This window comes from Gobio gobio, assembly GCF_949357685.1.
Source record: "Gobio gobio genome assembly, chromosome: 5".
In the NCBI taxonomy this organism is placed as follows: domain Eukaryota; kingdom Metazoa; phylum Chordata; class Actinopteri; order Cypriniformes; family Gobionidae; genus Gobio; species Gobio gobio.
In genome coordinates this window covers 3221025-3236893 of record NC_137101.1, presented here as the reverse complement: position 1 = coordinate 3236893, position 15869 = coordinate 3221025, and the positions used below count along the sequence as shown (strand labels likewise).

The 15869-nt window shown below is 37.0% G+C and overlaps 1 protein-coding gene across 1 annotated transcript in view; it reads left to right on the top strand.

The window, feature by feature from the left end:
• The window catches only part of ano6 (anoctamin 6), a 29639-nt gene extending 14044 nt beyond the window's left edge, over nucleotides 1-15595 (top strand). The window contains exons 13-20 of the mRNA XM_079817932.1: nucleotides 99-333; nucleotides 1177-1346; nucleotides 3597-3694; nucleotides 5189-5319; nucleotides 8929-9134; nucleotides 10974-11179; nucleotides 13458-13563; nucleotides 13652-15595. Coding sequence (XP_079674058.1) covers nucleotides 99-333; nucleotides 1177-1346; nucleotides 3597-3694; nucleotides 5189-5319; nucleotides 8929-9134; nucleotides 10974-11179; nucleotides 13458-13563; nucleotides 13652-13864 — 1365 coding nt within the window. The 3' untranslated portion in view covers nucleotides 13865-15595. The remainder of the gene's footprint in view (nucleotides 1-98; nucleotides 334-1176; nucleotides 1347-3596; nucleotides 3695-5188; nucleotides 5320-8928; nucleotides 9135-10973; nucleotides 11180-13457; nucleotides 13564-13651) is intronic.
• The last annotated feature ends 274 nt before the right edge of the window (nucleotides 15596-15869 follow it).

Below are 15869 nucleotides of genomic sequence, written 5' to 3'. Positions count from 1 at the left end.
GTCATTAAGTCTAGTCTAATACATTGTGCATCACTTGCATTCATGTTCATTTCATGTTGCATCATCCACCTCTCCGTTGCTTTTATCATCTTGTGTAGATTCTGTTGATCATAGCATCAGTGGTCGGGGTGATCGTGTATCGTTTGGCGATGTTTCTCGTTTTCTCTTCGAGGCTGCGCTCGGATTGGAAGAATCGCAAAGAGCTGGAGCCGTTCAAAGAGTTTGCCACCCCTCAGATGGCCACCTCCATCACAGCCTCCATCATCAACTTCATCATCATCATGATCCTCAACAACGTCTACGAGAAAGTGGCCATCTGGATCACAGATTTCGGTAAGTCGGCAGTTTTGTTGGCACTTTACAATGTGTGTTAAAGGGTTAGTTCACCCAAAAATGAAAATTCTGTCATTAATGACTTCCCCTCATGTCGTTGGACACCCGTCAGACCTCCGTTCATCTTCAGACACAAATGAAGATATTTTAGTGTAAATCTGATGGCTCTGAAAGGCCTCCATTGGCTCAATGCACGGTTCACTCTCAAGACCCTTAAAAGACACTAAAGACGTCGTTACAAAGTCCATCTCACTACAGCGGCTCTACAATAACTTTATGAATCGGCGACAATAGTTTTTGTGCGCAAAAAACCCCTAAATAACGACTTGCATAGTGATGACGATTTCAAAACACGGCCTCATGAAGCTTCGAAGCGTTATGAATCAGTGAGTCGATTCATGATTCGGATCGCGTGTCAAACTGTTGAAATTTGGCGATTCAAACTGCTGAATCGACTCACTGATTCATAACGCTTCGAAGCTTCATGAGGCCGTGTTTTGAAATCGTCATCACTATATAAGTCGTTATTTAGGGTTTTTTTGCGCACAAAAACTATTCTCGTCACTCCATAAAGTTATTGTAGAGCCGCTGTAGTGAGATGGACTTTGTAACGACGTCTTTAGTGCCTTTTAAGGGTCTTGAGAGTGAACCGTGCATTGAGCCAATGGAGGCCTTTCAGAGCATCAGATTTACACTAAAATATCTTCATTTGTGTCTGAAGATGAACGGAGGTCTGACGGGTGTCCAACGACATGAGGGTCAGTAATTAATGACAGAATTTTCATTTTTGGGTGAACTAACCCTTTAACCTGAGTTCTTCCATACTGGCTCTGTGTGCTTCAGAGCTGCCCCGCACCAAGACGGAGTACGAGAACAGCCTGACCCTGAAGATGTTCCTCTTTCAGTTCGTCAACTATTACTCGTCCTGCTTCTACATCGCTTTCTTCAAAGGAAAGGTGGTGGGCTATCCGGGACAGCCCGTATACTGGTTTGGGGCGTACCGTAATGAGGAGGTGAGGCATTTCTGAACTACAGTCATTATTATCAGAAGTTCTGACTGTAAAGTCTCAGTTTCAGTAGTTCCTGCTCTGGTCTATTATTGTGACATCTGTTAAAGGAAGCCCTTTATGCCACATCAGAAAAAAATCATGCTTTTTGTAAATGACATGTTGAAATTATGACCTACAACGGCACATTTATGAGATGAAAAGTCAAATATTTCAGCTAATTACTGAGCTGAAACTGACATTACTATATACTGATATGACGTAGTATGTCATCATTTACACTTTTTAAGACATAATTTAAACTTTTTATGACATAATTTAAGCTTTTTATGTCTTAATTTTGACTTTTTAAGACATAATTTAAACTTTTTATGTCATTTAAACTTTTTATGTCATAATTTCAACTTTTTGTCATAATTTTGATTTTTTAAGACATAATTTAATCTTTTTTATGTCATCATTTAAACTTTTTATGTTATAATTTAAACTTTTTATGTCTTAATTTTGACTTTTTAAGACATCATTTAAACTTTTTAAGTCATAATTTAAACTTTTTAATGTTATTGTTATGACTTTTTAAGTCATATTTTAAACTTTTAATGTCATATAATTTAGAATGCCATAATTTTGACTTTTAAGTTATAATTCCAACTTTTTTGGTCTTAATTTCAACTTTTAAGTCTTTAAGACTTTTTAATGTCATAATTTTGTCTTAGTATGACATCATTTAGAATTGTGAGTCATATTTTTGTCTTCTCATATAATTTAGCATGCCATAATTTTTACTTTGTCATAATTTAAACTTTTAAGTAATAATGTAGACTTTTTAATGTTATAATTATGACTTTTTAAAGTAATAATTGACTTTTTAAAGTTATAATTGACTTTAATATTTTCGGCTTTTGAATGTTATAGTTACGACTTTTTAAGTCATAATTTAAAATTAATTTAGACTTATGTCATAATTTCCAATTTTTTATGTTATAGTTACTACTTTTGATGTCATATTTTAAACTTTACATGATGACACACACACATCGAAATTAAGACATACTAAGTCACATTTATGAGATGAAAAGTCGAATATTTCAAAGTTGAAATATTTCAACATTAAAAAGTTGAAATTCCAAGTTAAAAGGTCAGAATTATGACTTAAAAATTCATGATTATAAGAAAAAGTCTATAAATATTGGCTTTTTAATCTCATAATTATGACAGTATGTCATTATGACTTTGTGTATAATGTTGACTTTTTAATGTTATGGTTATTACTTTTTTACGTCTTAATTTAAACTTTTTGTCGTAATTAGGATTTTTTTTATAATTTTGACTTTTCATCTCGTATAATTTATCATGCTATAATTATGACTTTTTAATGTTATAATTGACTTTTTAAGTCATAATTTCGATTTAGTATGTCATAATTTAGACATTTTTATGTCATAATTTCGGCTTTTTAATGTTATAGATACAACTTTTTAAGTCATAATTTCAACTTTTAATGTCATAATTTTCTACTTTTGACTTTATATCGTTAAGTCAACTTTTTAATGTAATAGTTATGACATTTTAAGTCTAAAATTATAAATGTTATAAATGTAATTTAGATTTTTTTAATGTCGTAATTATGCCTTTTTAATGTTATAGTTGACTTTTTGTCATGTTTTAAACTCTTAAGTCATAATTTCAACTTTTTAATGTTATAGTGATGACTTTTTTAGTCATTATTTAGATTATTTTTAAGTCACTTTTCATTTCATATCATTTAGCATGCCATAATTATGACTTTTTAATGTTATGATTGACTTTTTAAGTCATAATTTCGACTTGGTATGTCATAATTTAGACTTTTTATGTCATATTTTCAGCTTTTTAATGTTATAGTTATGACTTAGTATGTCATATTTTCGACTTCTCGTCTCATAACATTAAGCATGCCACAATTTTAACTTTTTGTCATAATTTCGACTTTTTAATGTTGTAGTTATTACTTTTTAAGTCATAATTTCAACTTAGTATGGCATAATTGTGATTTTAATGCCATCATTTTGACTTTTAATGTTGTATTTTCAACTTATTTTCCACTTTTTATGTCATAATTGTGACTTTAATGTCAACTTTTCATCCAAGTATGACTCGGTGTGTCATAAATTCGACCTTTTATATAACAACATTCCTTGAATGCAATGCAAGTCGCTTTGGATAAAATGCAGGAGTGTGAAGTCTTCATATAATATGAAACTATATTGTGTTCAGTGTGATCCTGGCGGCTGCCTGACTGAGCTGACCACACAGCTGTCCATCATCATGACCGGAAAGGCCGTCTGGAACAACATACAGGAAGTCCTTATGCCGTGAGTTTCACACAGCCAATGAGAACGACTGTGATTATTAAAGAGTTAGTTCACCCAAAAATGAAAATTCTGTCATTAATGACTTACCCTCATGTCGTTGGACACCCGTCAGACCTCCGTTCATCTTCAGACACAAATGAAGATATTTTAGTGTAAATCTGATGCTCTGAAAGGCCTCCATTGGCTCAATGCACGGTTCACTCTCAAGACCCTTAAAAGACACTAAAGACGTCGTTACAAAGTCCATCTCACTACAGTGGTTCCACAATAACTTTATGAATCGGCGAGAATAGTTTTTGTGCGCAAAAAAACCCTAAATAACGACTTATATAGTGATGACGATTTCAAAACACGGCCTCATGAAGCTTCGAAGCGTTATGAATCAGTGAGTCGATTCAGCAGTTTGGTGGTTTGACACCATAGACCGTAAAAAAATATGGACGACGCGACTCCATTGACTTCCGCTGACCAAAGTTGAAGCTTTCATAGGCCCGCTCACGGCGCTGACATCTTGGGACCGAGTCTGCGCAGTAGCGATCTCGGGACCGGAGTTGCGCAGTAGAGAACAGGAAGTAGAGGCGCGATTATTAAAAGCCCGCCCACACTCTCGCAGATGCAGAACAATTAATTATGTTGGTGTGAAATAAACAGTTATGGAAGTGTAGAAATTAAAGCTAAAGCTCCAATCTCCTCCCAAAAATCCAGAAAAAAGTCCGTTAGTGCCTCAGTGACAAGTTCATTCAGAGAAGCCGTCAATCTCAGCTGTCAATCATGACGTCACACCCCTCGTTTTTATAGCATCAAATAACTCACTAAAACTAAACTTATTTAAAAAACGAACACTTGAAATGAAATTATTGTAATAAAAACTGCCTAAAATGACAGAAACCATCTTTAGGAAACAATTATTTGAAGTGTAATTAAATTGTTTAGTGTGTCTCGCGCCCATTCAAATATATGGAGAGGCGGGGTTTAGGAGCTATACTGGGACCGGCCACCAGGGGGCGATCGAGGCGCGGAAGCTTCAATTTCTGACTGGAGCACTACAGGCTTGTTTGACACGCGATCCGAATCATGATTCGACTCACTGATTCATAACGCTTCGAAGCTTCATGAGGCCGTGTTTTGAAATCGTCATCACTATATAAGTCGTTATTTAGGGTTTTTTTGCGCACAAAAACTATTCTCGCCGATTCATAAAGTTATTGTAGAACCACTGTAGTGAGATGGACTTTGTAACAACGTCTTTAGTGTCTTTTAAGGGTCTTGAGAGTGAACCGTGCATTGAGCCAATGGAGGCCTTTCAGAGCATCAGATTTCAACTAAAATATCTTCATTTGTGTCTGAAGATGAACGGAGGTCTGACGGGTGTCGAACGACATGAGGGGAAGTCATTAATGACAGAATTTTCATTTTTGGGTGAACTAACCCTTTAACTCTTTCATAGAGCAGATTAAAAAAACACAGCGATTAATAAACAACCGTGTTTTGTAGGTGGGTGAAGAATCTGATATTTCGTCATTGCACCCAGGTGGGTAAAGAAAAAGTGATTCCCCGCTGGGAACAGGACTATCAGCTCCAGCCAATAGGAAAGCTCGGGCTGTTTTATGAATACCTGGAGATGGGTGAGATGCTGCGCACGCATTTGAATCATCAGGGTTCCCACTTGTCCTGGAAAACCTGGAAAACCTGGAAAATGTATGATACATTTTCCAGTCCTGGAAAACACATGGAAAGTTAGAGAAAATGTAAAATGTCCTGGAAAAACTTGTTGTTGTCCTGGAAAATTATTTAAAAAAAAGTTAAAGGGTAACTTCAGTGATTTAGCATTAGGTTTTGTATCAGTAGAAACCCGGTAGTATATTTGAATTATGGTACTTTCCCCCCTCATATCCCCCTGAGACCAGAGAATTATGCATTTTATTTCTGGAAAAAAATCCTCAGATGACGCAAATATCGTCATTTTGTGTCATCGGAGGATTTTTGGCCAGAGGCTATACAGGGTTTTTCCTGGGTCAAAAATGGTCTTCGGTGGTGGCTGACAGACATGGTCATACACACACACACACACGCACGCACGCACAGTAAAAAAGTACCCTGCCCACGTGATCTGCAAGCCCAATACTGACAATACATTTTAAATAAATTCAAAGAAAGTTTGTAACTTTTGCTTATCTTATTTTGATCCCACATGAAAAAATACTGTAGTATATTATAGTAAAATTACTCTAGTAAATACTAGTGTTATTGTAATACTAGTGTTACTAGTAATAGTGTTTTTGAACCGTACTATAGTAAATATACTACAGTAAATTAACAAAGTGTAGTAAATACTATAATATACTATAGTATTTTTTCATGTGGGATACCTTGATGTTTGTTTTTGTTCCTCATTTTTACACTATTTACTGATAATTGTTTTGGTATATAATCATATCAATATTAAAAAGTAGTAATAAAAAAATGAACAAATAGCCTAATTTTCTGCCATATACAATTTCATAAAATGATCAGCTAGCTAACAACAACTTTGTTCTGGGTTCACCTCACTCCAGTCTAAACTAAGTGATTTATAGGCTATTTATTTTACTACACATTATGAACATAAATAAGCTGAAAGACTGTGGATAATTAAACTAACTCTTACTATCCACTCTTGCTAAATTGTGTAAGCACACTTGTGTTCTCATTTCAGACGTGTTCAGAGTAAATGATTAAACTGATTCGTTAGTTCAGTGTTGGACAGATCAGTTCTAACCAGTCGTTAAAATGATTCGGTTCAAAGGAGTCATTATGGCGAATCGGACATTAGCAGATGCGTTGTGTGTGAATCCCGTCTTTTGAACATCGCGAAAGATTTGTCAACACACAGAAAACACTTCATAATCGGATAGGATTTGTTTCCCGTTTATTGAAAGTATGCTTTATGTCAGCTGGTCAGAGAATCAGTCAATGTTTTTTGAGCGCATTTCACACCCAGCGGTAATTAAAGGAAAACATCGTCGGATAGCGCCACGTCTGATAGCGCCACGTCGGATAGCGCCACGTCTGATAGCGCCACGTCTGATAGCGCCACGTCTGATAGCGCCACGTCTGATAGCGCCACGTCTGATAGCGCCACGTCTGATAGCGCCACGTCTGATAGCGCCACGTCTGATAGCGCCACGTCTGATAGCGCCACGTGCAACATGGATTCGGTCTTCCGACCTTTTGATTTTGATTAACGTAATGTAACGTAAAGCTAAGAATGCTTATTTTGAAGACAGAGAGAGCGTGCGAGCGGGGGATCTCTCTGATCGTTCTCTCTGTCACTCAGTTACAAGCGCAGCATCTATTCTACATCATTCATAAATCACAATAACTCATCAAAAAAGCTTTGGCGGGACAAAAATTTTTTTTGGCGGCCGCCAAAAAATTTTCAATGTAGGAAAAACCCTGCTATAGACTAAAGGAGCCAGTTCCGCATGTTTTCAACCACATAACCCCATAACCAACGCCCATAGGGGTGGGATCTCTCTCAGAATTTTGAGATTATGGGCCCTATCTTGCACCCAGCGCAATTGACTTTGTACACCGACGCATGTGTCATTCCTATTTTGCACCCGCGCAAAGCGCGCTTTTCCCTCCACAGAAGCACGTCGCTAAACTAGTGAATGAACTTGCGCTCCCTGGGCGGTTCAGCGCAAAAAAGGAGGCGTGTTCCGGCGCAAACAATCCCTGGTGCTATTTTGCTGTTCCATTAAACAATTGCGCCACTGACCAGAAAAAACCTAGTCTAAAGTCAGTGGCGCGTTGCGCGTTGTTCATTATGCTATTTTAAGGGCGCATGCTTGACCATAATGTATAGCGTGCACAACGCGCATACACTTTGCTCATGTAATCTACACAGATGCAACAGTTATTTTTGCAAATCATAAATTGTTACACTAAAAAATATTAACACATGAGATGACGGAAATCATTGTGGTGTGCCACGAAGATGTGAAAAAATAGGCATAAATCTAGCTTACAAATGATTCAGGCTAATTGTAGTCTAATAATTAAGGAGACCGGTTTGCCCAATAGTGGCAACTTCTGGCAAGACATATATGTATATAAGGACATCTAACAAATTGGTTTGTCCGTCAAGAACCAGGAAAAAAAATCAGTGAGGGTGGACGCAGCGATGTCCTCTGCTGGCGTCAGGTCCTGAGTAGAGGCAGATCCACCTCCCGTTACACGGCGTGCCCGATTGATGCTGGCAAGCTTGGACTTTCCCCGTCTTCTGATGTCATTGTAGCGCTTGCGGCACTGGTGCGACGTCCTGGGGATGCCAGCTGATGAAACAATTGTGGCTATTTCCTCCCACGCCTGTTTAACCGACGCTATTTTGGGTGGGTTTCTCCCATCCCCATACAACACAACTTCTCTGTCTTTCACTGCTCTTACAAGAACATCAGTCTCCTCGGCTGTGAACCGCTCCTGGTGTGCGCCTGGTAAATACGCCATAATAATAGCAATCCATAATGGAACTTGCGCAGCTGCTTTTACAGGGAATGTTGGATGACGCTCTGATTGGTTTATTCACGTTACGCCCAAACCACACCTATGAATAATGAAGCTACTTCAGACCAACCCATTTTAGATTTGCGCCGGGCGCAAGAGCCATTTATCCCGCCGGGAAAATAGCAACAGCGCCGAGACCCGCCCACAAAGTTACTTGCGCTTCGCGCTTTGACACTTGCGTTTCAGATCGTTAAAATAGGGCCCATAGTCAGAATTGCGAAATTCTGACTTTTTTTCTCGCAATATCAAGTTTATATCTTGCAATTATTACTTTTCTCAGAATTGACATAAAGTCCAAAAGTTTCAGGGAAAAAAGTGTTGCGATAAAATCGCAATTGCAAAAAAAAAATTCAGAATAGCAAGTTAAGTCGCAATTACCCTTTTTTTTAAATTCTGTGGCGGAAACAAGCTTCCTTAGTCATAATGTATGATTAAGAGCTCATATTAAAAACTGATTTTATAGTTAAGTCATGGCAATAAACTGTGCGCCTTTTAAAGACTTAGAGAGCAATATATTACTTTAGGAGTGATCCTTGTCTTTTATTCTCACTGTAGTAAAATTTAAAATATCCTGGAAAAGTCCTGGAAAATGATCGCTGAAAAAGAGTGGGAACCCTGATCATCCAATCAGCTGTGAGGACCCGAGCACGGTTGTCTGAATGTGTTTTTTCTCTGTTGCGTTCCCACAGTGATCCAGTTCGGTTTCGTGACTCTGTTCGTGGCGTCTTTCCCATTGGCTCCTCTCCTGGCGCTGATCAACAACCTGTGTGAAATCCGTGTGGACGCCTGGAAAATCACTACTCAGTTTCGACGGATAGTCCCGGAAAAGGCCCAGGACATTGGAGCCTGGCAGCCCATCCTACAGGGGGTGGCGATTCTAGCAGTGGCCACAAATGTGGGTTGAAAATATTTGATTCGATTCTCATTTTGATGAACCTTTAGCGATTCTTAAAGGGATAGTTCAGCCAAAAATGACAAATCTCTCATCATTTGCTCACCCTCATCCCATCACCGATGATCTGTACATGTTCATTTCTTCAGATAAACTCAAATGTGTCAGTAAATAAATAATAAATAAAAGCGGGCCCAAGACTGAGCCTTGGGGAACACCACTGGTAACAATAAATATGAAAATTCAATAAGTCGGGAGAAATAAACGGATAATACTGAAGGTTTTGAGCTTTGTTACTTTGATATAAGTAACAAAGCTTTCAAATTCTGTACATTTTATTATGAAATTCAAACAACTGTTGTTTTATTGTGGCATGTGAACCGATCATCTCTTCCGCTTTATTAAATCCGTCATGAAATCAAGTTATGACGTCCAACATTTAAGTGTGTATATTAAAAATATTTTAGATTTTTCATATTTTCAACTTTTCATCTCACAATGTTGACTTTTCATCTTATATCATTTATCGTGCAATAATTTTGACATGTCATAATTATGACTTTAAGTCATCATTTTGATTTAGCATGGCATAATTTAGAATTTTTGATGTATATTTTTGACTTCTCATCTCATAACATTTAGCATGCCATAATTTTGACTTTTTGTCATAATTTTGACCTTTTATGTCATAATTTTGACTGTCATAATTTTGACTGTCATAATTTCAACTTTTAAGTAATAATTTCAACGTTTTGTCATAATTTTGACTTTTTAATGTCCTAATTTAAACTTTTAAGTCATCATTTTTACTGTCATAATTATGACGTTTTATGTCATAATTTTGACCTTTTAATGTCTAAATACGTCATGAAAAAAAGTTATGACGTCTAACATTTAAGTGTGTTTATTAAAAATATTTTAGATTTTCATATTTTCAACTTATCATCTCACAATGTTGACTTTTCATCTTATATCATTTATCATGCAAAAAGTTTGACTTTTTAATGTTATAGTTATGACTTTAAGTCATAATTTCAACTTAGTATGTCATAATTTAGAATTTTTTGAAGTCATATTTTTGACTTCTCATAACATTTAGCATGCCATAATTTAGACTTTTTATCATAATTTTGACTTTTTATGTCATCATTTTGATTTTAATTGATAATTTCAATGCCATAATTTAGACTTTTTGTCATAAGTACAACTTTTAAGTCATCATTTCGACTTTTTAATGTTATAGTTATTACTGTTTAAGTCATAATTTCAACGTTTTATGTCATCGTTTTGATGTTTTATGTCATAATTTTGATGTTTTGTCAGAATTTTGACCTTTTAATGTCATAATTTCGACGTTTTAAGTCATAATTGTTACTTTTTAATGTCATAATTTCGGCTTTAATGTCGTAATTTTTACATTTTATGTCATAATTTCAGCTTTAATGTCGTAATTTTTACATTTTATGTCATAATTTCGCCTTCTTTTTAATGTCGTAATTTAATTTAAAAAAAATTAATTCAACTTCTTTTTAATGTCGTAAACTTTTTAATTTTGAACGTAAAAAAATCAGCTTTTATATAACGACTATATTCCTTGAATGCAATGCAAATCGCTTTGAATGAAATGCATATATTTTTAAAAAACGAACTGAAGTAGAGACATAATTATGTAGTTAACCAGTTGTTATGTTATTATATTACATTATAGTACCTGATAAGTTTCCAAATGAATCAATTCAGTTTGAATCAAGATCAGAAGTGAATCAAATCACAAGCTTGTTTGTGTTGATTCGTGTCATGTTCACTCACTGTGTGCGTCTGTGTGTGTGTGTTCCTCTCCAGGCTGCCATCATTGCCTTCACTTCGGACATGATTCCTCGGCTGGTTTATTACTGGGCGTTTTCTGTGAGCCCTTATGCAGGCAGATCGACCCACAGCATGGCGGGCTTCATCAACAGCTCGCTCTCTGTGTTCAACACTGAAGACTTCAGTGTGACGAGCAGACCTAATAATGCCACATCGTCCTGGTCCAACATCACCACATGCCGGTCAGCTTGTCCAACATCACCCGTTATAACAGCAGAAGAATGCTTTAACACTCAGCATGCATGTTTCATAGATTTATCTAAACGTTTGGAGAAGTGGGAATGTGTGTCACATTATCAGTGACCTCGCAACACTTGTAGGTTTGGACTGTTCACTGTGCGATGTGTGTGTGTGTGCCCATATAAGGAATTCCACCCTTTATGACATCATACAGGGCCATAGAGACAGAGCGACACGTGTCATAATCTGAAGGCCACGCCCACCGGGGTGAAAACAATTCAATTCAATTCAAATTTATTTGTATAGCGCTTTTCACAATACACATTGTTTCAAAGCAGCTTTACAGAAAGTGCATTTCATAGATGTACAGTAAAAATGTTAGAAAGACAATGTTAAAGAATAATGTTCGAAAAAGTTAATCAATCGTGTATTAATTTAGGCCATAACAACGCTGGCGTTGAGTCGTCTCTTCACAGGCGTGGAGTCGTCTCATCACAGGTGTCGGGGCATCTGAAGTCTCCATGAGAGGCTGATACAAACTGGAGCTGACGAACTAGTTACCTCGGGACTAGTGTCCCGAGATAACAACAGAAAAGCAGATGGGAAATGATTAGCGTAGCTGCTGTTCAGAATATTATATTAATGCTTTTGATCCGATTTAACTGTAGTATAAAAAGATAATTATAATGTGAATGCTTGGCTAAAGAGATGCGTCTTTAATCTAGTTTTAAACTGGGACAGCGAGTCTGAACCTCGAACAATATCAGGAAGACTATTCCAGAGTTTAGGAGCTAAATGTGAAAATGCCCTCCCTCCTTTAGTGGACTTCGATATCCTAGGAATGACCAGAAGCCTCGAGTTTAGTGATCTTAAAGAGCGCGATGGATTGTAGGGCGATAGAAGATCCGTTAAATACACTGGAGCTAAACCATTTAGGGCTTTATAGGTCAGTAGCAATAGTTTGTAATTGATACGGAACTTCACAGGTAACCAGTGTAGAGATGATAAAATTGGTGTTATATGATCATATTTTCTTGACCTAGTAAGAACTCTAGCAGCCGCGTTTTGGACTAACTGTAGCTTGTTTATTGAGGATGCAGGACAACCAGCTAATAAAGCATTACAGTAATCTAATCTCGAGGTCATGAATGCATGAACTAACTTTTCTGCATCAGAAATAGATAGCATGTTACGTAGCTTAGCAATGTTTCTAAGATGGAAAAATGCCGTTCTTGTAACATATGAAATATGATTTTCGAATGTCAGGTTACGGTCTAATATAACACCCAGGTCTTTTACTGTAGTGGATAAAGTGACAGGACATCCTTCCAAGGTAAAGTTGTATTGCGAGAGGTTTTGTGGGCAGTTTTTTGGACCAATAAGTAACACCTCCGTTTTATCTGAATTCAATAGCAGAAAATTACACGTCATCCAGTATTTAATTAAAACAATCGAACGCTCTCCATTGACTTTGCATTGCGTGAAGCGGCCTCCTTGTCATTTCGGACTTATAACAAAAAACAGAACAATGTCTAAAAGCGGATATGTGACAAAGTGTACAGCAAACAAGCTAAACAAAACCCACAACCAAAAACCCAGACGTTTTTATAAGCTGTTGCCCCAAAAAACGAGCGTTTAAGGACAAAAAAGTGGATTCAGGCCATTGAGACAGAGCGCGACACATTATATTACACTGAGAACTACGGCGACTAGAGGGGAACGTCATCAGAGACAGGAAATATAACATATAAACCTGACATTTGGATATTTGACTTAACAGTGACAACATATTTACTGCACACATAGGCATACTGAGACATACTGAGTGTCAGGATCCCAAAATGTCCCCATTCTTCAGCTGAAGCGTCACATTTTACTGCCTTTATCCACTTTTGTCTCCTTAAACTCTTGTTTTTTTGGGTCGACAGCTTATAAAAACTTGTGTTTTTTAGCTTGTTTGCTGTACACTTTGTCACATATCAGCTTTTAGACATTGTTCTGTTTTTTGTTATAAGTCCGAAATGACAAGGATGCAGCTTCACGCAATGCAAAGTCAATGGAGAGCGTTGGATCGTTTTCCCCCCCGGTGTGGGCGTGGCCTAAATACGCTCTGTCTCTATACTTGAACTTGAAATTGTTTGAACCCTGAAGGAGATAGAAATACTCCGTCATACGTCCAACTAGTTTTTTTTTTTAAATATTGGCCATGTTTATCATGAGAATCAACTCTTTAACAGTGTAAATCAGTCGTTTATTAACACGTGTGTTTTATGTCCTCAGGTATCGGGATTTCAGGTATCCTCCCGGTCATCATAATCAGTATGAGTTCAGCATATATTATTGGCACGTCATTGCTGCCAAACTGGCTTTTATGATCGTGGTTGAGGTAGGCGACTATATGTGACACACCTCATGAAACAAACTTCCAGTTGTGCTTGTAAGGCTCTAAACATGCCATTGTGTTTCCCTCTCAGCACATCGTTTATTTCACCAAGTTCATGCTGTCCTACATGATCCCGGATGAGCCGGAGGCGCTGAAAGAGCAGATCAAACGCGAACGCTACCTGACGCAGGTCATCCTGCACGAGACCAACATCAAGCAGTTTAAGGAGCTGATGAAGCCTGTGAGGGAGAGGCTTCAGGACCAGGGGGAAGAGGAGGAGCTGGAGTTGGACCTGAAGATGTGATCCCTCTACCACGCCTCGTATTCAGACACACGTCCTAAACCTCAAACAAACAAGCGCGAGAATGTTTGCATAGTCATTGCATTTTAGCCGACACGGTGTGTCCCACGCCGGTTTAAAACTGGTTCTGCGCGGAGCTGGATCTCAAAACCACTCGCTTTATTATTATTTTAAGAAATTAAAGGACAACTCCGGAACCTAGGGGTAATTAACACATGGTTACCGAGTAGATCGTTCTCTGGGATGCGTTTTCAGGAAAATCGAATGTAAAGAGTTTTATCTCTAAAAACAGATTACAAACGGTTTAATAAGAAGATACTTTCGACAAGTCGAGCCACAAACGCTGCGCTAAGTGAGCTGGTCGATAGGAATTAAGTTCGATAGGAATTGGCGCGACTCGTCGAGACGGTTTTCCAAGATGGCTGCTGTCTGTATACGCGTAATGTACTGTCTTTATAAAGTATCTTCTTATTAAACTGTTTGTACACTTACAAAGTTCTCAATGCTTGGGTTTGCATGTAGGGACCCTCATTATGCTACTGTGTTAGTGTGAGGCTATTTTGAGCCTTGTTAGTGGTATTAACTAGCGGTTTAATTTGACTTATTCTGTGCCCCATAGACTAGCGTTATAAGCTAATCTGTTTTTAGAGATAAAACTCTTTACATTCAATTTTCATGAAAACGCATCCCAGAGAACGATCTACTCGGGAACCATGTGTTAATTACCCCATGGTCAATTTTTCACCGGAGTTGTCCTGTTAAGAAAACCAAGAGAGATATATCGCCATAATTCTCCATTTGCTGCGGATGACTGGTAAAAATCAATCGCTTTTGTTGTTACATGCAATGCATATTGCACAGATGTTACTGACGTGAAGCCTTTGCAGAAAATGTGAATCATTTTAACAAAATATGAGGAATCTTACAAGACGCGTGTTATTTTTTTATCTAGTGCAGTCCTGAATAAGATATTTTACATAAAAGATGTTTAACCTGTTAACTGTCCCTCCATTTTGGAAAATATACATGAAAATCCAAACTTAAATGGTTGCAATTCAAGAATGCTTTGGAATATAGACATAAGTTTGGTCTCATTTTAAAGAAGAAGTCTGTAGATTATGGCTCAAGTGAAATCACTTCAAAAAATAAAAGTATGAAAGCTTAAATTTACTGTAAATCAAATGTACCGTACTAAATATTTTATATAAAGTATATATTACAAAATAATTTGTACTCTAAAATTACTATCAAATCAAAAACCAATTTTTGTTCCAAATTTGAAGTTGATATCACAAAAATGTAAGTTCCCATGAGATTTTGTTTAGGCGCTGTACAACAAATAGCCACCAGGTGTCATTGACATTCCATTGATTTATTTTTATGCAATCTCCTGTAACAAATATTTTTGTAGTCAAATATCACAAAACAGCTGGCAGATATAGAACCGTGAGACTCAGACCTTTCCGACGATATGTGTTAGAAAGTTTTTATTATAACGTTTTTTAAATAAATGTTGTAATATGAAACATGACACCGCCCACTAGGGGAGGAGCCGCTAGAAGAATTAAGAGTACCGTTTCCATGGTAACGCAAAATCCGATTTCAAAATGGTTTTCACAGGATGAATCTTGAGTTTGTAAGCTTTCAAATGATATATAGTGTGTCAACATTAGATCAGGATAAATATAGGATATAATTGTTTTAAACATGCAGTGGCAAATGGGACAGTTAACAGGTTTTAAAAGACAAAAAACGAAAATGACCCCGTTCAAAAGTTTACATACCCTTGATTCCTAAAGGTGCAATATGTAAGATTTTAGGGTCAAAATATCAAAAAAAAAAACTAGAACAGTGTTATATATTTTGTTGACTTGTGTGCATCATCCCAAATGTTTCCAAGAATGTTTAAATCCAGAGAAATAAGTGATTTTAACCAGGACACGGCCCGTGTGTCGCCTATCAATGACATCATACCCGCGTTACCCTTCGGTGTTATTTTGTAGTAACC